This window comes from Tympanuchus pallidicinctus, unplaced genomic scaffold, assembly GCF_026119805.1.
Source record: "Tympanuchus pallidicinctus isolate F22 unplaced genomic scaffold, pur_lepc_1.0 scaffold13, whole genome shotgun sequence".
NCBI lineage: Eukaryota > Metazoa > Chordata > Aves > Galliformes > Phasianidae > Tympanuchus > Tympanuchus pallidicinctus.
The window spans coordinates 8,546,145-8,567,303 of NW_026294648.1; the positions used below are offsets into that span (position 1 = coordinate 8,546,145).

The window sequence follows — 21,159 nt, forward strand, 5'->3', positions numbered from 1 at the left end:
TTAAAATGTTTAGTCCCAACCTCCAATGTGACATATCTTGCAGACTCCTTGTTGCATGCTGAACATATTTGTGCATCCATCTGTGGCCCCACAAGATCCTTCAGTTTAGGAAGCTCTCGGTGGCGTGACAAAGACAGCAATGCAGATGGGTTCCCTTGACTCTCAGTGAAAAGTAATGTTGGATTTGGGTGTCTGAGCAACCTGAATGCCTGCCCTAGAGAAACGCTCAGTATCACCTAGTGTTATTTGCTGGATTCAGTATCCAGTGAAAGACATGAGGGCTTATTGTTATCCATGAAACCATTATACTTTCAAAGCAACAGACATTGATTCTTCTGTGACAAATCCCATGTAGGACTGCTGCGTTCAGTTGCTCTCCTCTTTCCTTGTCCCCATTGGCTGGTGCAGCCTTTCTGTGCCACTCCATCCAACCCCTGACACAGCCACCATGGCTGGTGAAGGGCTCTGAGATCTGTTTATCTCTAAAAGAAAGATGTCATCATCCTTTTTTGCAGTGTTGATTCCAGGAATTTTGCCTCTTTTCTTAGTCACACATTTTTTTTCTCTCTTATTACAGATTACAATATATTCAAGTTACTAATTGGCATAAAAATTTCCACGATTCTTAATTAATTAACTAATCAAAAGTAGGTAGTTGTTTATAGCAAGTCTGGAGGATATTTGCCATCTCACCTGGACCCATCTTCCACCTTGATTAACATCTACATAACACCCAACTATTTCTGAGGCAATTCCTGCTAGTAAGCTTGCATTCTAGGGACTGTCACTACAAGTAAAATGTAAAAAGAGTGCAAAACTCATTAGTACATGTCCTTTTGATTACTCAAAATACATTCCCACAGCCCTAGAGCTGTTCATCAGAGCAACTTTACATACACATATTGTTTCTTAAGAATCCCAGTATGCCAATGAAGCGGAAGAATGTTTTTAACCCATAGAGCACAAAATATAAAGCACGGGCTGTGTGTACACGTCAGTTTTCTCACCTGTGTCTGGTTCAAAAATAAATAAGCAAAAGGCTACTGAAGTGTCAGGCTGAACTGATGTAACACAGTTCTTCAGCCATAGTGACAGCATTTGGTGTGGAAGACTAAGATCCATTCTTGCAGATAGCCCTTGGTGGGGTTTGTTAAGTGTCTATTTATATCTTGATATTTCATGTGAAATATCATGCACTTGTTAAAAACATCACTAGAAACATGGACAAGACAAATGATGTGCTTACTGATGGCATAAAGCCCATTAAAGGATTTCACATCATGCATGTGAGATAGGGAGGAATGCTGGATGGTGGAGCCCCATGGCATGAACAGATTTGTCGAACAAACAGGTATTCTATTGATCCAGTGACTGATCCTGTTCCCATTAAATGGAAAGCAGCTGAGCTTGGCTCAGTCAGCCCTTCTTCCTGGGCTGTAGGAGCACCACTATTTGCTTTGAGCAGGGTATGAATTTCAGGCCGCTTTGGAGAACACTGATCATGCTATTCCTATAGGCTATTCTTCTGATTCTGGCATTTATTCTTGGTTCTGTGTCAGAGCTAAAAACTCTGTTTCTTCTCTGATCTTCCCTCCCTCCCTTTTCTGTTCCTTTCTATTTCTTCTGCTCTTTGTAGTCCTGAAGGAATAGTGCCGTTAAGTAATTGTGCACTTAGAGATGTCTGTGCTTGTGACAGGGGTGAGCCTCAGCCAAACCTACCATGGCTTGAATTTCCTTCCCCAGACCTCAGGACCTCTTAGTTCAAGTCTGGGATGGCTTGGAGTACCGTTATGGTTGGAAAAGAGCCTCCGTAAAAATTACATCTTGTTGTTCCATATTTATTCTCCCTCAGTGGTTTCCATGTCAAATTTGCTCAGTTTACCAGTCAAAACAAGATATTTCTACCTGCCAGCTCTGCCAGCTCAGCCTGGGCTCTGGAAACCAAGCTGTGCTCTCTCTGCTCTGGACATCATCACCAGCCAAAAAGGATTCTTGAATCGGGGCTGAGCTGAATCTGATTTTGATTATGCAGGAATATAATTTGTTCTCAGGTGGTATTATGGGCTTGGTGTGACAGATAGCAGCAAGGTTTCTGCGCTGTACAAACATTGACTAACAGATCTTCTCCACTACCTGGGGGCGGATGGGCTTCTGCTAGCCCCACTATATATCTACAGATACCAAGAAGTGGCAGCCTGTTGGGGGTGGCAAAGCAAAACCTGGGGCAGAGCAAGGCATGGAACTGGGAAGATCTGCTTTCTTCTGTTGCTCTTTATTCAGAAGAGCAGACCCAAACACTGTCAGTGCCATGGTCCACTGTTTGGTCACCAAATAGTCTGTGAAACCTGCAGAAGGAATGGGTACATGTACCCTTCTTTTGCTGTAGAGAAATGTCCATAGAAAGGGCCATAGGAAAAGCTCTGACATGCTTGTGGGTATTCATTTTGTTCACAAATAATTCCCCTCCTGGTAGACAGCTCAGGAGAGTATTCCCCACAGCCTTTTCAGAAAATAGAAGATTTTGGACAGACATTGGCTGAATATTTGGAAAATAAGGCATGAGGCAGATAATGGACTCACTGGGTATGATCATGCCATATGCTAGAGAAATTGGGAAGGGTGTCCCAGATTTCACACTAGTTCCAGCCTCTGCTGTTTGTGTGCTTCTGAAATGACCGTCAATGCCTGCAGGAACAGACACCCTGCCATTCCCTGCCCAGAGCAAGTCTCAAACATCTGAGCCAGCAGGGTTATCTCGGCCTTTAAAAGCAGTAGTAAGCTTTTGTCTGCTACGCAGACCAATTTTTACCAAGAACTATGACCCAGAAGTACCACATCTTGTCCAGTTCCTATGACAGGTGATGACAGAGTATCATCCAGTGCCAGTGTTTAGAACCAAGGCTCATCAGGAAGCTGGGAAGTAAGAAACCCAAACTGCCCCTTCCCCTTCCCTAGGTCATAACTGCAGTAGTGCTGTGAAGATATGACACGGTAGTGATGGTTTGGTGGTTTGTCTAGGTGTTCTTAGTGGTCTTTTCTAAACTTAATGATTCTGTGATTCAATCAGGCAACCCACCTGCAGCCTTCTTTCTTTAAGCAGCTTTGCATTAGTGAGACCACAGGAGAAGTCTCTGTCAGGTTTGGAGAAGTTCATGTTTTGGGTAACGGCAGGTCCAGCTGAGCACTGTGGTTCTACACTGAGAAGCTCAGCAGGGAATGCACAGTTGCCAAAGCTCCAAGTGTAACACCAGAGGCTTCTCTCCAGGACAGGAGGCCTCCTAGCTTCTATGTGGGACCTTGCTGGTGGAACATTGTCACGTGAAGAAAGAAACCTCCTCCAGACAGGGAGAGGAAGCTCCACAAGGCAAACAGGCTGTGTGTTATGTCTGCTGGCTTCTGGGGAAGGGTCTCGGGTTGGCAGGACGGTTTTAGAAGAGAGGGAGAGGATATGTGATGATCTGAGTTCTTCTTCTTATTCTCCTTTCATTTCAAAAATAGAACATTCATCAGAAGCTCCTCTACGTGTTGTTTTTTTTCTCTGTTGCACCCTAGCTCCTTGCTAGGATTTGAAGCTGGAGAGAAAAAAGTGATGAGTACTCAAGTTAATAATGTGTGATTATTATGTTGATGAATTGACGGAGATGAATATATATGTGAAAGCTCTGCAAGATTTGCTCATCCATGCATCCTGAGTGAAAGCAATTATTCTGGTGAACAAATGGCGGTTGTATCTCTTAATAATACGTGCTGGGGTAAGGGATGGCCTGGGAACTTTGGTTCTGATGAATCTCCAGGACAGTTTTGCAAAATGATAATTAGCAGAATGCTGGAAACACCAGCTTGGGCATTAGTCTTTCAAAACTGACCGACTTACAAACTTGGATCCTTCTTCCTATAGCAGTCTTTCAGTTCTCACTCATCACCTATGTTATTAAGATTTTCTCTGTCTTCATGCTGGAGAAAAAGCACATTCCTGACCAAGAAACCGGGAGATAAAAACATACAATCCCGTATCCAACATTTGGAAGGAAAGAGCTGTTTGCCTGTGCTTTGCTTTTCATGATTTCTAACTCAGGCTCAGGATTTCAATGTGAACTCCATTGTATTTTCAGGCCTGACTCACCGCTTTTTTTCACTGGCAATACTTGCACTGTAAATCATCCTGACCTTCACTGTGCATAAGCCTTGGGCACAGTGTGACCCCAGAGCTCTACCTCCAAGATGATCTACATACCCAGGAAGGTAGGGGAGGGAAGGGAGCAGGTGTGTGATACAGACGGGTGGTGGTGGGCAGCATCCGAAGTCAGCATCAGCTAAAGCCCTAAGAGCAGTGTATTGGGAGGGACGAGCTAGGCACTGAGAAAAGCTGCATCTCCACCAAACACTTGACAAAGGTAACAAGGAAGGAATGGCCATCTCTCTCATGGGGACCCCAGCCACTGAATTTGCATCATGTGGTGTATGAAGCACCACCAAGAAGTCACCTACCGACAGGTATGGCATCGGGCACAGCAGGGCTGTCTCTACTGTCACTGGAGGTCTCAGCCCTGAGTATGCTCTTTGCATAAGTCTGATGTGTCCTGACCTGGCCACTGTGTTTCTTTCCTTTTTTTATTTTCTCCCCATGCTGTGCACATCCTATTGGATTCATCCAGAAGTTAGAGACTGTGGTATCCTCTAAAGATACAAGTCTATAAAAGTGATGAGAAAGTGTGACTAACTCCTTAATGACTGGAAATAGAGGGAAAAGGAAAACACCTTCTTGTTGTCACTTTGATAAAAATGTCAAGTCCAGATATTTTGTTGTTGTTACAAATACTTCCGAGACAGAGTAATGGATTTGATATGAATGGAGAAGCTTGTGTTAACCCATTTAAATTAATTTGGTTCGGCTCATTTTCAGCTAAGGGGATTAGATAGCTCAGGATTTGGTAATGTGTGAGAGCATTTTCTTAGAGAGGTCACATACTCACATACAGCCCAGGTCTCTAGTTGTTTGGAGGATGATGTTTCCAGTACATCACAAAAGCAAGCCTCTTCCATGTAGGAGCATTCATTAACAAAAGCCCAGTGCTGAAAAGGTAGATCAGGACCTTTGTGCTCTGAGAGGTCAGATGGATGAGGCAGACTAATGGGTAATGTATAAGAAGTTTCTACAGCTGCCAGCTGGTATGATTGTTAAATGGCTAAATGGCCTCAACTTTGTACCACCATGGCAGCCTCACCCAATGGGAGGAGGTGGGGTGGGATGCCCCCCTTATAGCACTCCTCCTGGCTGTGTGTAGGAGGATAGTAGTTTGGTGCTGTGGTCTTCCCAGTTGTTTGCTGTATTCCTGCCTGTTGACTCTCCTGCTGCAGGAGAGACATGGTGTTGTGCATGCAATACTAGGCTTGAACCCAGTGGATAAGGATTCTGCTCCCTCTTGTGTGGTTCAAAATACTAAATGTCTGTGGATGATGCTTTCTAAAACTCTACTCTTGTCTGCTAGTCCTGGAAAGGCAAGTAACTAGCAGTGGGCTAGGAAATGGGAACCAAAGGCTTCCCAGCCTATCTGAATTGGGAATTGGGTAGCTCTGAAAGCAGGAGGATGATGATGGCTCTGAGAGCACAAGGGATACCCCAGCTGGAAGTGTAGATAGAGCAATGAGGGCCTGAGCAAAAGCAGAAAAAATGGATTCCTCTTGAGTCCTCCTCAGCTTCCTCAGGTGAATAGAGCTCTGCCCAGCTGCTGTGCAGGCCTCAGGGAGATGCACTTGCCTGCCAGCATCTTAGCAGAAGTAGGAGGGAGTTTTATCAGGTGGAGAAATGTGGAGGTGGCTAATCAGTGTGGGTCTGATGGTTCTTGCTGCTGGAGGAAAAATACCTAGCTTCAGTTGATGTGCTGTCAGTCTACAACAAATACTTGTTTGGGAAGCTCTGTTGCCTTCCCATTACCACTTTTGGAGGGGTTTAAGAGCTGAGGGAGTCTGGAAAATTCAGTACCTCTGCTTTTTCTAGAGCCAGCTTAGTATAACTTCAGGGAAATGTGATGTTTTACAGAAGCGCCCTTCTCTGCAGAAAGCAAAGATGTAAAAGCAGAATCCTTCAAACAAAGTATTTACTCTGTAGAATGCAAAGCCAGGGATCTGTCTGAGTGTATGTGCCCTGGACAGGGAGGATGGGTGACTGATCCTTGTTCTGACAGTACTGCACCTTCATCTCCTGATGGCTGGATCTGCCTTCTTGGCCTTGCAAATAAACCAATGTCTGTGGCATCTCTGCAAAGTAAACTTGCTGTAGTTTGGGCTGGGTGTTGCCTATTTCAAGGGGTGGGTGTTCTTAGGTTGCTCTTTAAGAGTTTATTGCTTGAGTCCCACTAATGATGTCACCTTTCTATCTGATCTAGTAAGGTGATTCAGCTTTGTAGGTCTGTATTGAGGACAAATAATTTATGATAAACCTGAAAACTTCTTTTCCCCCCAATTTTCTGTAATCTTACCAAGCATGTATCACTCAGGCAAGAGATAAGCCTGGCTTTGGAAAGCTACCCTCCTCACTGAGGGAGAAGTAGCTTTAAAAACGTCTCCTGAATACTGGACCAGGTCTCTCCCAAAACCAGATCATATTCTGAGAAGTTGTTGATTTTTCTTAATGCTGAAAGTCCTGTGTGCATGCACAGGTGCTTTGCTGAACTGAGTCCACCAGTTGTACAAGAGTTGTGAGGTTGATGTCTACTCTCTTGTTCCATTTTTAAGCCTGTACATTGAGATCTTGTTTTTATTCAGCTTGGGAAGCCATCTAGTAATATCTTTTAAAGTCAGCCTTGATTTAGCTTGCTCTGTAATCCTTCGATACCTCTGGGACAACCTTTACACTGTTTTTGCAGCCGGTTGATTGTTGTCTCTCACTTCCAAATTTCCATGGGATATTTGCAATATCCCACTCTAATACCTACTAATCCATTAAAAATACCCATGAGATAGATTAGGTAATCCACTGTGCCTCACAGATTGTGCTTGACTGTGCTCCTTAGCTCTCTGCTTTCCCTAGAACAGTCGCAGAATGAGTGTTACATCTGCAGTGGGAAAGCATTGTTCCTCCAGAAGGATCCCTCAGCACTGGCTCACAAGCAAGCACAGCTTGTTTGAGAAAATATTCTCTCCACTCACATCTGCAGGGACAGCTTCATTTGACAACATAATAGAAATGTGGCAGCTATTATCAAGGTTAACTGATAGGGTATGTCTGCAGAGAGCATCATGGGGTAGTACCCGAGTGGTCAGATATGCATACTTTGCAAGTGGTGCATCTCTTGGCCCTTTGCTGAAAGATCAGCTTCAGTGCTTACTTGGAGGTAAACCTGTCTCTTACTTAAGCCTTTGAGTTTTTCAGTATTTGGATATGCCAAATACCTGTTCAGGAAACAAACTAGCCCAGCCCTCCTGGCTCACGGGCTTTTAGTGTCAGGAGGACGTATGACTTAGGAAAATATGTAGTTTACTTACTCTGTTGGAGCAGAGTAGTGTGGGCTGGAAATCCCCATTAGCTTCCTCATACAGGGTTCTGCTGTGCCTGATCTGATTTGGATAGATGGAAGCCTAGGAAGGCTAGGCACAATCTTGTTCTGTGTGAAAGCTCAAGATGTGCCAAGCCACGTCCCTAAAGAAGCAGGCAAAATGCAGCAAGGCTGTCAGGCAGAGGAAACTGTTTTCTGCCAGGCCTACCTGGAGAGTGGCTACAAACTCCATGAGTCAGTGGTGGTGGCTATCCCTCCCACCTTGCAGAAGATTAAATCCATGGGGAAGCAGCAGGCATGGATAGATCTGTACATTTTGGACACCAGGGCTCTGACTTCCAGCTCTAGACTACCACTCTTTATTCATGTGAAGCAAGAAGATTCCTGAGCACAAGTCCCTCTGTCTCTCTGTTTCTCCACAGTGCAGCAGATGTTGTAGCTGTTAACCTGCCATGAGACCATCTCTCTTGTAAACTACAAAGCTGGCTAAAAGGCAATTGTCATGGTACAATTTTCTCCTGTACATCCAATGGATATCAAGGAGTGACCTGCAAGGAGCAGCAGGGAAGTTTTGATATCAGCCTCTGGATGCATGATAGCTCACAGCAATGATGGCTGTTGTGCTGATCCTGGCAAGTTCACTGCACAGCTATCAGATGTGGATGGGGGAGAGGTCAACAGTGAGTCATAGAAATAAGAATTAAAAAAAGAAAAATGTTTGGAGGATGTTTAGTTAGTATTTAAACCTCAATTTTTTTGAAAAGTTGAAGTAAGTACTTAAGGGACCCTGCTGATCTTGGCACTTCCAGATGTCACCACAAATCAGAGATGCTGGATGAAAGCTGCTCCCAAAACGTTCATGCTTTCATGATATGCGGTCAACTTTCCTTGCTCATCCAGCAGGATTAATGTGTACTGAATCATAGAATGGTTTGGGTTGGAAGGGACCTTTAAGATCATCTAGTTCCAATTCCCAACTATAGGCAGGGACACCTCCCTCTAGACCAGGTTGCTCAAAGCTCTATCCAGCCTGGCCTTGAATGCTTCCAGGAAGGGGGGCATCCACAGCCTCTCTGGGCAATGTGTTCCAGTGTCTCGCCACCCTCACAGTAAAGAATTTCTTCCTAGTATCTCATTTAGATCTACCCTCCTCCAGTTTAAAGCCATTTTTCCTTGTCCAGTCGCTACCTGCCCATATAAAAAGTCCCTCCTCAGCTTTCCTGTAGGCTCCTTCAGGTACTATAAGGCTGCTAGAATCTTCCTGAAGCCTTCTCTTGTCCAGGCTGAAGAGTCCCAGCTCTCTTAGCTTGTCCTCATGGGGGGTTGCATACTGTATTTGTACCTAAGCTAAAAGGAAAAGAATGGGAAAATTACAGGAATCTTCTTCATGATTTGATGTATTGCATGCTGGGATGGCATCCCCTTGTCTGATAGGACAAGGAGAAATGGTTTCAAACTAAAAGAGGGAAGATTTAGACTGGATATAAGGAAGAAGTTTTTTACAATAAGGGTGGTGAGGCACTGGCACAGGTTGCCCAGAGAGTTGGTGGTTCTCCATACCTACAGACACTCAAGATCAGGCTGTATGGGACTCTGAGCACCTGATGGAACTGTAGGTGTCCCTGCTTATTGTGCAGGAGTTGGACTGGATGATCTTTAAGGGTCCTTTCCAATGATTCTATGATCTTCTAGACATTCTTCCACTAACTGCTATAGCAGAGCCTTGAAATTCAACAGCACAGCCATTATGCAAATAACAATTTGTAAACTCCTCCTACAGTCCTCCACTGTTGTGAAGGGAAAAAACAGGAACACTTTTATTCCCCTGGTGCTGGCGGTAACTATGGGCGACTCCCCTGCGGTGAAACTGAGTGTTCAGGCACTACATGGGACTCTAAATTATCTTCTGGGAAGATGTAAAAGAAACTGTGGAATAGTATTTGGGCTGAAAGCTGTTCTGGATAGGACAGAGTGGGATTTCTTGGCAGCCTGCACGGCTGGATCCGGGCAGCAAGCCCTGGTCCATTCTGTGCCACTGATTACCTGGTAGCTCTCTCCATCTAACTAACAGTGTCTGTCAGCCTTGTATAACCAGCTCCTCACTGCACACAGCAGTGACGTAGGCCACGGTTTTAAGTTGTAAACATAAAGCCAGGCTGCCCTGAGGTCCAGTGCTGAGAACAAAGCAGGGGCAGTGGCTTGGACAAGCCTTTTCCTGCAGAAAGAGCAAGTAGGCACTGAACAGTTCTGCATTCAGCAAAGCGGGAGTCATATTGAAGGAAAAAGTCCTGGGAGTGAAATTTATCTGTGTGCTGGTCTTGCCTTTGGCAAGCCTGAGAATATTCTAATTGGAGGTGGAAGACGGGAGGAAGTTGGGAGCAGAGGAATCATTGAAAATGCAAGTAAAGCACTGCAGTCCCATAGTGGCATCTAACAAGAAACCTTGCCCTCTCTGTGTCTGCTTGTATTGCCCCACTTTTGCAGAAACACTTCTGCCAGCCAACACAGGGCAACCTTGTCTGGGACTTGCTGCTTCTGGGCTCTAGTGCCACTGCTGTCCTCTGGTTTCTCTGGCATGGAATGGCATGCACAGAGCATTATGCCTCATTGTAGGGTGAGGCACAGACCTGTTCTTTGTACAGATTTGGTGTCTGAAAACTCATTTTCTCTGGCTTTCACTCAGCAGAAGACTTTAAAGGAGTTCTAATGCTACTGCAGGAATCATAGAACCAGAGAATGGCCTAGCTTGAAAGGGACCACAATGATCATCTAGTTACAACCACCCTGCTATGCGCAGGGATGCCAAATACTAGACCAGGCTGCCCAGAGCCACATCCAGCCTGGCCTTGAATGCCTGCAGGGATGGGGCATCCACAACCTCCTCAGGCAATATGTTCCAGTGTGTCACCACCCTCTGTGTGAAAAACTTCCTCCTAATATCTAACCTAAACCTCCTCTGTCTCACTTTAAAACCATTTCCCCTTGTCCTATCCCTGTCCACCCTCATAAGCAGCCATTCCCCCTCCCGTGAATGTGCTCCCTTCAAGCACTGGAAAGTCTCCCCAGTGCCCTCTCTTCTCCAAGCTAAACAAGCCCAGTTCCCTCAACCTTTCTTCACAAGAGAGATGCTCCAGCCCTCTGATCATCTTACTAGCCCTCCTCTGGACCTTCTCCAAGAACTCCATGTCCTTCCCATACTGGAGGCCTCAGGTCTGGATGCAGTATTGAGTCAAGAGTTGAGTAGAGAGGCACAATTGCCTCCCTCTCCCCACTGGCCACCCTTTTTTTAGTGCAGCCCAGAACACAGTTGGCCTTCCGGGCTGCAAGTGCAACTGCTCACTCATGTCCAGCTTCTCTTCCACCATGACTCCCAAGTCCTTCTCCACAGGGCTGCTCCACCATCTGCTCTGAAGAAGATCTTCCCTGTTTGTATAAATGCCTGGGATTGCCCCAACCCAAATGCAGCACCGTGCACTTGGCCTTATTGAACCTCATTAGGTTTTCATGGGCCCACTTCTCCAGGCTGTCCAGGTCCCTCTGGATGGTTTCCCTTCCTTACAATGTATCAACTGCACCACTCAGCTTGGTGTCATCCGTAAACTTGTTGAGGGTGCACTCGATGCCACTGTCTGTCGCTAATCAAGGGCATCATCCTGAGGGACACCGCTTGTGACCGATCTCCACCATGACACAGAACCATTGACCACAACCCTTTGGCTGCATTCAGACAACCGATTTCTGATCCGTCGAACAGTCCATCCCTCCAATCCACACCTTTCCAATTTAGAGAGAAGGATGTGGTGAGGGACCACGTCAAAGGCTTTGCAGAAGTCCAGGTAGATGACATCCATCGCCCTTCCCCCATCCACTGAAGCCATCAATATTGTAGAAGGCCACCAGATTGGTCAGGCAAGATCTGCTCTTGGTGAAGCCATGCTGTTTTAATCACCTCTTTGTCTCATACGTGCCTTAAAATAGCTTCTAGGAGGATCTGCTCCATGATCTTCCCAGGCAATCTTGGAGAATGATAATGCCACAGGCAGGGTGCAAGCAGGCAACACTGGGACTCATGCATATATGAGATTGGATGAGCCTCACTCTTGGCCAAAAGACAGTGCTACATTCCCTCTCTTCTACATGTGATGCACTTGAATGTTAAGAACAGGGCTGCTCCATTGATATCTCTGAACTCCTACTCAAAACAAGCAGGTCTCAGGATGGGAGCAGTGAGTTTGGAGTGGTTTCTGGACAGCAGTATACCCAAAGTGGTTTAGGAGAATGCTGTACATTGGAGGTTGTTTTTTTCCCCCTCTGTGTTGATGACATGTCATCTTTACTTCAGGGTCTGGCTACCATCCTTTAAAATAGAGATGTAGACAAATTGGCAAAAGGCCAGAGGAGAACAGCACTAATTGTTAGAGCTTTAGAAAACATGACCTCCAAGGAGAGGTTGGAGAATTCAGGTGCATTTAATCTAGGAAAGACAGTATTAGTGGGGGAGGGAGAAGGATGTCATGGTTTCTCAGTACATGAAAGCTGTTGTCAAAGAAGGATGATTGATTTATTCTTTCACTATCACTGGGGGGGAGGGTGGGAGATGATGAGACAATCAACTACGCTTGTACTGCAGAGAAGGTTTAATTTGGATATTCAAGTAAAGCTTTCTCATTGCAGTCAAATGCAAGAGATTGTTCAGGGGTGCAAGAGAATTTCTGATACTGGGGGTTTTAAAGAAAGCCTCCACTAAAGAAGTTTTAAGTTTGAGTCTGCTTCTGTGAAGGATGTGGGCTGTGCCACCTCCCAAGATCCTTGTCAACCCTTTGTTCCTGTAGTTTGGGCTGGAGCGTAGACTTGAGGCTGAAGCCTGTCCCTTAGCAACTGCAAGCCTTTGCTGTGCCAGCAATGCCAGGTTCACATACTCAGAGATGCAAGAACCAGGCTCTTCAAAGCACTGGCTGTAGTTTATAAAAGTGATGTGGCTTTAGTAGATAATAAGTTACATTTGACTGCTCACTGTTCTTGAGTCTTTGACTGTTTCTATATTGTAGTTGGAAATCTAATGGCAGAGAAATCCAAACTTGCTCTAGTTTAACTTTCTGGGCTAGGAGTGAAGAAAGGGCGATGTGAACCACGGCGCAGTCCAGCTGCCCAAGTCACCATATTGTGTTTGGAGGCACATTACATACACTGAATTTTGTGCTACAGATTTTGCTTCCTCCTGCGGCTGAACTACAAGGCTGAAAACTGGAAGAAATGCCTTGATCCAGGCTGCCATCACCCCTGGCTGCAGTGAAAGCAGACAGGCTTGATCTTTCCTCTGCAGTTGTGCTATAGGGATTGCTTCTGTAGCAACACGATGCTGGGTTCTGGGGCTTTAAAACATTATAAAATAAAATGTGAAAGTAATAACTGGTTGCTGGAAAAATATTGCAGATTAGCACAACTTGTTCTCTACCTTGGCTGTTTTTGTATTTGACAAGTATCACTTGCAGAAAAAGGACTGATTTTATTATAACTCTTTTGTCTGCTTTCCTTCCAACTTCCCCTGAGAACATTTTTCACAGACGTCAAACTGCTTTGAGGACAAAATGTTGGTGACTTCTCCAGTGGTGGTGAGAAATGGAGATGCATGGCAGTGCTGTTCACTGATGGAAGAGGCAGTTTCTCACTGTCCCTCGCTTGTGAACTTGCCTACAAACCTTTCCAAGGCATAAGCATTTCTCTAAGGGCTAAAGGTCTAGTTTGCAGATAAAAGCATAAATCTTTAATATCAGGTTTTCTTTTGCATTTTTCAGATCTGCAGATGCAGAGCTCTGCCTTTTGAACAAATTCAGATGACGTTATCCTGTATTTTAAATACCCTACTTTTTGCATCCCTCTTGCCTGAAGCTATTAACATTGGCAGAATTGATGTCCTTTGTTTATTCTGTGTACTACTTACAGCCTGAATGTTGGACAGCAGCCGATCTAGTTTCTCTCTGGGCTGTGGTAAGAGGTAGAGCGAGTATTTTCTGCTGGCTGTGTATGCACGTGTGCTGTCCTGAGGAGGTGGAAGGGCAGTCTTCAAGTTAGAATGGAGGTAAAATGGCTTCCTGGCAATCAAGCCAAGGGTAGATCCAATATAGATCTTTGCATACCTTCATCTCTGGAGTGAGTTGACAAATCCATATCCCAGGGGATGGAAGTAGCTCATGAAGCTTCCCACTTGCTGTGATGGATGGGGTATAGAGGTCTTGGCAGTGCCCAGAGTGGCCACTGGGAACATTGCTGACTGGGCACAAGCTCTGGGTGCGGGTGAGCACAGGCTGATGGGGAGCAGCACGATGATCTCCGCTCCAGCACTTGTCTTGGAGCTGGGAGTTGGAAGGTCTGGATCTTATCCACAGCTCTGACACTGAGTCACTGCATGACCCCAGGCACTCAGATACCATGGTGATGAACACAGCACAAATGTCTAGACAGATAGATTAGATTGGATAGTCTCTGCATTTGACAAATATTTGCATATCACCGCTGTCAGTGCTTCCTATTGCCACTCAGGCCGGTTGTTTCAGTGGGTCGCTTGCATGGCAGGGGTGAAGAAAAGCTTTTTTTCCTCTCACCAAGAAAGGAAAGGACACCTGACCACAGTACCACATTCACCAGTATTGACAAACTGGAAGCAAAGAAGACAGCAGGGCATCTCTTGGAGGAAACAACACTGGCATTAACTGAGCAGTGGGGCTCAGAAGTCAGGAGCTGGCTTCTCCCCAGCTCTGCTGCAGCCCTGACACAGCCCCATCTTTCCTCTTGCAGCCAATTAGTCAGTAAGGTCTTCAGGGCAGTGATACTTCCTGCCATAGCTGCTATCACTACAAGGTCCTGAGTGCAGAAAAAAAGACAAACTACTTGAAGTGAGACTTCCTGAAGTGCTTTACTGGTGCTGCTGTCAGCCTCTGGCACAGCGCAGGATGTGAGAAGGTTGGCTGTCACAGAGTAACTTGTGGTTATTTTCCCACCTGGTTCCTTTGTAATAGATGAGCAGAGCAATACAAGGATGTGGCTGGGAGCCTGCATGGGGATTTCTGGAGGCTCTGCAAGGTTTCCTGAGCACCCTGTCCCTGGCACCACTGACAGCGAGCCAGGAGTGCTGCAGAAGAGCACTGCCTCTTTCAGGGGATTTGCCTCGCAGGGTCTAATTACAGTTGTTGATTCTGATGTTTTCAGTGTTGTTCATATTCCATTAAAAGATAATGCTGCTTAATTTGCAGCAGAGGGTCTTGGTTAACAGTACACCCAATCACAAGGCAGCCCTAATGACACTACTTTCCTACTTCTGGAAACATATAATTAAAAAAATCACTTCATTTCCAGTTGTGTGGTTCTCCCCTCTACCCCAATCTCCTAATTACTTTCTAAGCCATTTCATGATTATCTGTAAATATTCCAGCACTTAGATCTACTAATGAGTCCATGGAAGAGTTAATACCTTGAGTGGCAGAGCTGCTTGCCTTTCCCTCACTTGTACTACACTGCAAGGAAGCATTTTCTACCTGGCACATGTGAGAAGAGGACTGTTGGCTGCAATGGAATTGAGTTTGACTGTGGAGCAGTGGGGATGACAGGGGACTGGTGGCTCTCAAATCTTATCCCTAGCTGCTGTAGGTAGAGCTTGTGCTAGTTTCAGCAGCGGATGCGTATCTCTCTGCAAATCATTTCACAGCTTAAGTGAAGGATGGTGTACCCTTATGCCAATGGTAAAATGGGGAATTTGTTCTCTAATCCCAGCACTACTCTTCGCTTCCCTGAAAAGCCACAGTAGAAATGCTAGTTTCTAACTTAATGGATCTGTTTCCATTACTTGTCTGGTGTCTTGGGTATTAAAACTCATCTGGGCTTTGTTTGGTATGGCAGTGCTGGCAGGAGGATGGAGAAGTGAGCTTGAGTATCTTTCCTGCCTATGTGCTGCATGGATTTGATGCTCTGTTCTGTGTATAGTCAATCAGCAACACCTTTTGCAAGACCTCTGAAAGCCTGCTGATGTCTCTGAAGGTGTTATTTAGAATAACTAGAGATAATTGTATAACTAGGGGGAGTGATTAACTTCCAAGAATTAAAGAATCAAGCTGGGAGTCAGACAAATCTATTCTTCTCTAATAATCTGAGCACATGTGACTTTGAAATTCTGGGTACTTGCAGAATGTGAGGCTGCTTCAAGTCACATCCATGCATTTCTACTCAGTGCTGTAATAGAAGGCAGGAGGAGAGAGCCTGGATATGGTCCTAACCTAGTCTGTTTGTCTTTCAGGTAACCCTGTCACAGTGGGAATGAGCATCCATATCTCCAGCATTGACCAGATCTCTGAAGTCAACATGGTGAGTTTGGGATGAAAACAAACAGAACAAAAGGCTAATAAAATGTTTTACCTTTTCCTGGTTGAGATGCACATCCAAGACAATCTCTCCTTGGAGTCACCTGAGCTGCCAGGGTGCCCTGACGAAAAGAAGGCCAGTCAACTTTGCTTCCTTAAGCTCCTCCTGCAGATCTTCCCTGCAACTATTGGGAAGTTGTTGGAGAAAAGTTGTAATTTCTGATACAAAATGCGTTTTTTTTCTCATTGGACATAGGATTACGAGAGATATTGTACGATGGCTTGAGACAGCTCTTCATCACTAAAGCATAACAAATTCAAGCATGATTTCTTCATGTGCAGTGTGATAAAAAAAGAAAGTTCAGCACATCACCAGGCTGTACCAAATGAGGTCTCCAAACTTTTCTTTCTGGTTTCTGTCTGAGCCTTGCTTTTCCACCCACTAATTGGCCTGTGTCACTACTGGCCCCACAGCCCAGCTCCAGACCAAAACAATTCTGAAATTAAGCCCTCACAAAGCAAGGCTGGTGTGATGGACCTCTGGTACATGCCTGTATCTGCTGGTAGTATTTGTGATGTGATTGAAGGACTGTAGTTTTCTTCCTGATGAAACAAGTCCTGGAAAGGTTAGCATTCACTAGCTCAGAGAAGCATCCTGAGTGTCATCTGTCAATATGAAGAAACTTGGCTGGCATCTCTGGAACTAGTTACAACTTATCCAGCGTGGACTCTCATCTCTTTTCATTTTGTGCCAGTCATTTCCTCTAGCCATTAATGCTTACTTCTTCAAAGAAGATGCTTGTATTTTTCTGGTGGCACAAAAGCAAGAGTAGCTTTACAGTCAGCCTGTGACTGCAAAGATGGAAAATGGGCAGTGGCTTTGTATGCTTTCTGGTAGTGATTTGGCATTTCTTTAGAGATCTCTACTGGGAAGGGAGGCATCTTAGAGCAATCTGCTTGCTTGGGGTGGCATTTATAGGCTGGAGCTTTTCCTACCACTGAAAAAAAATGTTCTCTGCTCAGATAACAGATTTCACCCCATTGCATTGCATTGATCTGTCACTTAGACCTACCTTCCTCCCTCCTGCCCAGAGGCTTTTTCTCCAAGTCCCTCTGCATGCCATGAGGATGCATGGGGACCATTCGGCAGCAGCTGTCCTATTCCTCATTCCTGACCCATGCAGGGTGTCCTAGGCCAGCTTAGAGCTCTTGCTGTTCAGGACTGTTAAAATCTTGATCTCCCAATGCTCCTGTTCTATTTATCTGATTCTGGACTCCCCTGCCCTGTTTTCTCTAGTCCAACCTTTACTATCATTCCGTGTATGGCACGTTACACCTCAGTGTTAATAGTGACACTGAGCAGCATGTACATACAAAAATTCAGGTAACGCTCTCAGTCCCTACTGCGTTGGGTAACTGTGCTTGAGGTTAAGCTCAACTTCAAAAAGGCAAATGGCTTAACCCAGTTCCATCTATCCTGCCTGTCAGGACAAAGCTCAACATTAAGTCACCTCCTCCCCCAGTCTCAAGTTGGACCTGAATTTTCCTACATGGCAGCTGTCACCTTCCTTGCTAAAGTCAGAATGAAAAATTTGGGGTCTGGAAATATTGTATAAGACCCCAGATTGCACAAATGTAATTGCAGGAAGTGAAGGATTTATTCTCAGCTTAAGTGCTACAATTACCCTGATCTTCCTGTATGGATATCAGAAGAGAGCTAAATGCTTCAAGTTCAAGATGAAGCTCCTGCTGGAGGTGTGTCCATGGGCTGTAAGGTCTTAAGTCTTTTGCCACACACCTGCTGTAGTCAGGCATGCTGTATACTGTGCTAGCAGCCATTCTCTTAGCAATATGTCCAACCCTTTCCTCGTGAGAGCAATGCTCTCCCCGTTCCAGTGAACACCATATCTCCTCTGCAGAAGGACTGCTGGGGCAAAAGTGTATGATTAAGATTGTAGAGAAACCTCTGTGGAGTGTAGGGGAGAGCAGGTTAACCTGCTCTGACCTTCATCTGCACATCACTCTGAGTCTTACAGAATGTGGGCAGAACTGCTGATGGACACTGAGTGTTTCTGTAATCATGGCATGGCTGCAACCAGAGTGAGCACTACACACTGCTTAAGCCACACATCTGTTGATGCTGCCATGGCATGTCGCTTCCATGCTTCTGATTATCTCCTGGTTCTCTATAGAGGCTGACAAGCACACAAACTCCTAGTCATTCTTCCCGCCTGTGTTTGCAGGATAACCCACTCAAGATCAAGACCTATAAGAAATGTAGCAAGGAGGCTTTGAAAGGGGTTAAATGATGAGAATCAAAATCAAACCTACAGGGAGCAGAATCTCATGGGATGCAGTTTTCCAGGCAGAAGAGATTTACGTGCATCATTCTGGGTGACAGATGCCCTGGGGAAAGGGCCATGTCCTACCCCTGCTCTGGACATGGTGACTGGCAAGAAAAACAAGGCATTTTTTGGCATTGTGTGTGACTGGGGAAGGGACTGTGCAATGAATAAATTAAAGGCACACAAGTGGAGCCAAGTTGTCATGGCAACCAAATAGCTTCTATTGTTCCACAAGGAGTGTTATTACTTACTGCCCCTTGTAGGATAATTAATTAATCCTCAGACATCCTTTCTGGAACAATGGGTTGGGCAGGCTGAGGAGAACCCCCAGCTCTCCCATGTGCCTGTCCCTGGGACTCCTGGCATTTACTGGCTGCACAATGGTAGGGAACAAGTGCTGCCAGTGCCTGGCCATAGCATGATTCAAGAAGTTGTTTTCCACAGGACTTCGGCTGGATGTGGTGCTTTAGAAGAATGCAGCTCCATCCACAATCTAAGTGACACTCTTTGCCTCTGCTCCCATGGGAATGGTATTGCCGAAATGATTATGTGATGACATTTCAATCCTGGAGGCTACAGGGCTACGCAAAGACAACACAACTGTGTCATTACCCTGGAAGTTCCCAGACACCACAGAACACACTGCAGTAGCCTGTACAAGCTCAGTGTCTCCTGGTTCCTTGTTGTATAAAGGCAAAGCATCTTATCTTCTTGAGGGCCATGCCCTGACACCGTGACATAGTACAGTGCAGATGGAGTCACACTGGGTTAAAAGAGGCTCCTAGGTGCACTGCTGGCTTTGTAATGATCTCCTAATCATGAGGGACCAAAACTATTGTCCTTATTTTAAAAAATGATATCTCATTCACCACAGCTGCTAACTGTGTGTGGCCAGCCGTATTTTCAAGCTCACTTGCTCAAGTAATGCTTTATTGCTGTGTTCTCCTCTTAGCTCTGCTAAGCAATGCTGAGCTGCAGCCTCTGTTCTTGTCATTGATTAGAAGGATTATTTGCTGAGCCAAGATCAGTGACATCAATTGAAATGCTTGGGAAAAGGTGGCAGGGGCCAGGCCAAGTAGGTACTGGGGAGAGCACACTTGAGTGGCAGATCCTCTGGGAAGTGCTGATCCATGAAGATGAAAGGCCTGGTTGGAGAATTCTCAGGTCTTGTATGAATTTGCAAGTTGGGATTTTAAAGGCAGCCTGAAAAGAGTAACACCTTCATAATGATGCTCTGTAGCTCAGTGGATCTGCTAAGAACAAGAGGATGGTACTTCTTAGTTTCCTCTGAGGAAACAGGCTGGGGAAGTTATTCGGTTGGATCCAGCTCTGATGGTATCCAGCATCAACTGCTTCAGGAGCTGGAAGTCTTTCCTGCATGCCCTTCAGCAGACAGCTGAAGAACTGGCCCAGTCTGCCCACTTGCTGCAGGGTGGGAGTGGAAGCTGCTATTTCCACCTGCAGCCTTGCCTTCCTTATCTTCAGGGATGTATTTTTCCAGTACCAGACAGTTCAGATTCCCTTCAAGCATTCATGAAAGATTTCATTAAGTAAAACAACCAGACATATTGTGTTTAGAAGAAGAGATGGTTATCCTTCATAATGCTTCAATTTCCCTGCCCTATGATCTCTGCATTCCTAAACCTGCTCCCCCTGTGTATCTGCACACCATAAGCAACTTGGAGCATGGAGCCGCTGTCATCATGATTTCTTCGTGGCTCCTATAATTTATTCATCCCAAGATGCTCTCCTACATCTGCAATAACATTGTTTCAGTTTGTTATAGCACTAGCTTTAAAGTTTTATAAACCTGGTGACAAGTTGAAAAGTTACAAGAGGATTATTGTAGAGGGCTAGCATAAGAAGCAAGGCTTCCATAAAGAACCATTTGCAGGGATATACAAGGTGTTAAAGCAGTGATATTTGTGGGACTGGTGATACATTTTGCTGGGCAACAGTCCGCAGTGCAGAGAGGTTAGTGGCTGGTGCAGGATGCTTGGCAAAGCTAACCTCGATATTTCACTTCATTGCCTCCTGTTCCCTACTCTTCTATCACCACCTCTCACCACACTGCTGCCTGACAGGAGAGCCAGCAATCGGCTGATCACTTGGAAATTACAGGCAGATAGCAGACACGATACCTCCTAGTTTCTTGAAGTTTGATTGAAACCGAAGAAACCAAATTGTCTTGTTAGGAAGATAAGTTACCCCTGTTCAAGAGGTATGCAATGTACGTCCCTGGAAAGCTATGAGCTGCAAGCGTGTTAAACTTCCTTTTAACCAAGGAAAAAGATGGTTTGTGTTTTGTAACACAAGGGAAAGCATAACACAACAGCAGAGCAGCAGGACCCCCAGCTGCAGCAAGTGACAGCTCAAATGCAATAGCCACAGAAAAAAGTGAAGGGGGGGGGGGGGGAAAGGGGGGGGGAAGAAAAAAAAAAACTGCTTACCTTCAGAAGACCTCGGGTATGCAAGAAGCTTCAGTAAGATGCCCTTGGTTCTACTGCCAACCCTTAAAAGAGGTCTGGGAAGGGGTGGATCCTGTCTCCACACCTTCTAGTCATTAGGTACATTGCATGCACCTGAGCAACCCTGGGTTGGCCCTGCCTTCCCACCAGGTGCTCAATCACTGCTTCAAGCCATGACAATTCCACTACAGGTGTGTAAGGGTGTTCTTGTCCAGAAAAGATCATCCTACAGACTGTTATGCTGCCATCAGGGGGGTGCACCATTCTCTCCACTATGTCAAAGATTCCATTTATCAGGAATGTCTGAAATGGCCCAAGTAGAGGAATTTTGTAGATTAATCTGTCCTGATCAGGCTTTGTATCCTGTTTTCACTGGAGTATGAATGTGCCTAGCTGAATCCCAAATCAATATAACTCACACACATTAGTACATAGGTGATTCTGCTGTGTGCTGAATGTAATTGGTGAAAGAAGGCAGCATAGATGGATAGACTTGGTA

The 21,159-nt window shown here is 45.4% G+C and overlaps 1 protein-coding gene and 1 long non-coding RNA gene across 3 annotated transcripts in view; one reads left to right on the forward strand and one right to left on the reverse strand.

Moving 5' to 3' along the window:
- LOC128075822 (gamma-aminobutyric acid receptor subunit beta-4) overlaps positions 1 to 21,159 on the forward strand; it is a 66,906-nt gene that overhangs the window by 11,700 nt on the left and 34,047 nt on the right. For both annotated transcript variants that reach the window (XM_052672905.1, XM_052672906.1), the window contains exon 3: positions 15,784 to 15,851. In XM_052672905.1, the coding sequence (XP_052528865.1) occupies positions 15,784 to 15,851 (68 nt within the window). The remainder of the gene's footprint in view (positions 1 to 15,783; positions 15,852 to 21,159) is intronic.
- Positions 11,854 to 20,701, reverse strand: LOC128075825 (uncharacterized). The gene is made up of 3 exons (XR_008204124.1): positions 20,643 to 20,701; positions 15,903 to 16,032; positions 11,854 to 14,357 (listed from the first exon to the last, which is right to left on the reverse strand). It is a non-coding gene; the product is annotated as an uncharacterized LOC128075825 (long non-coding RNA).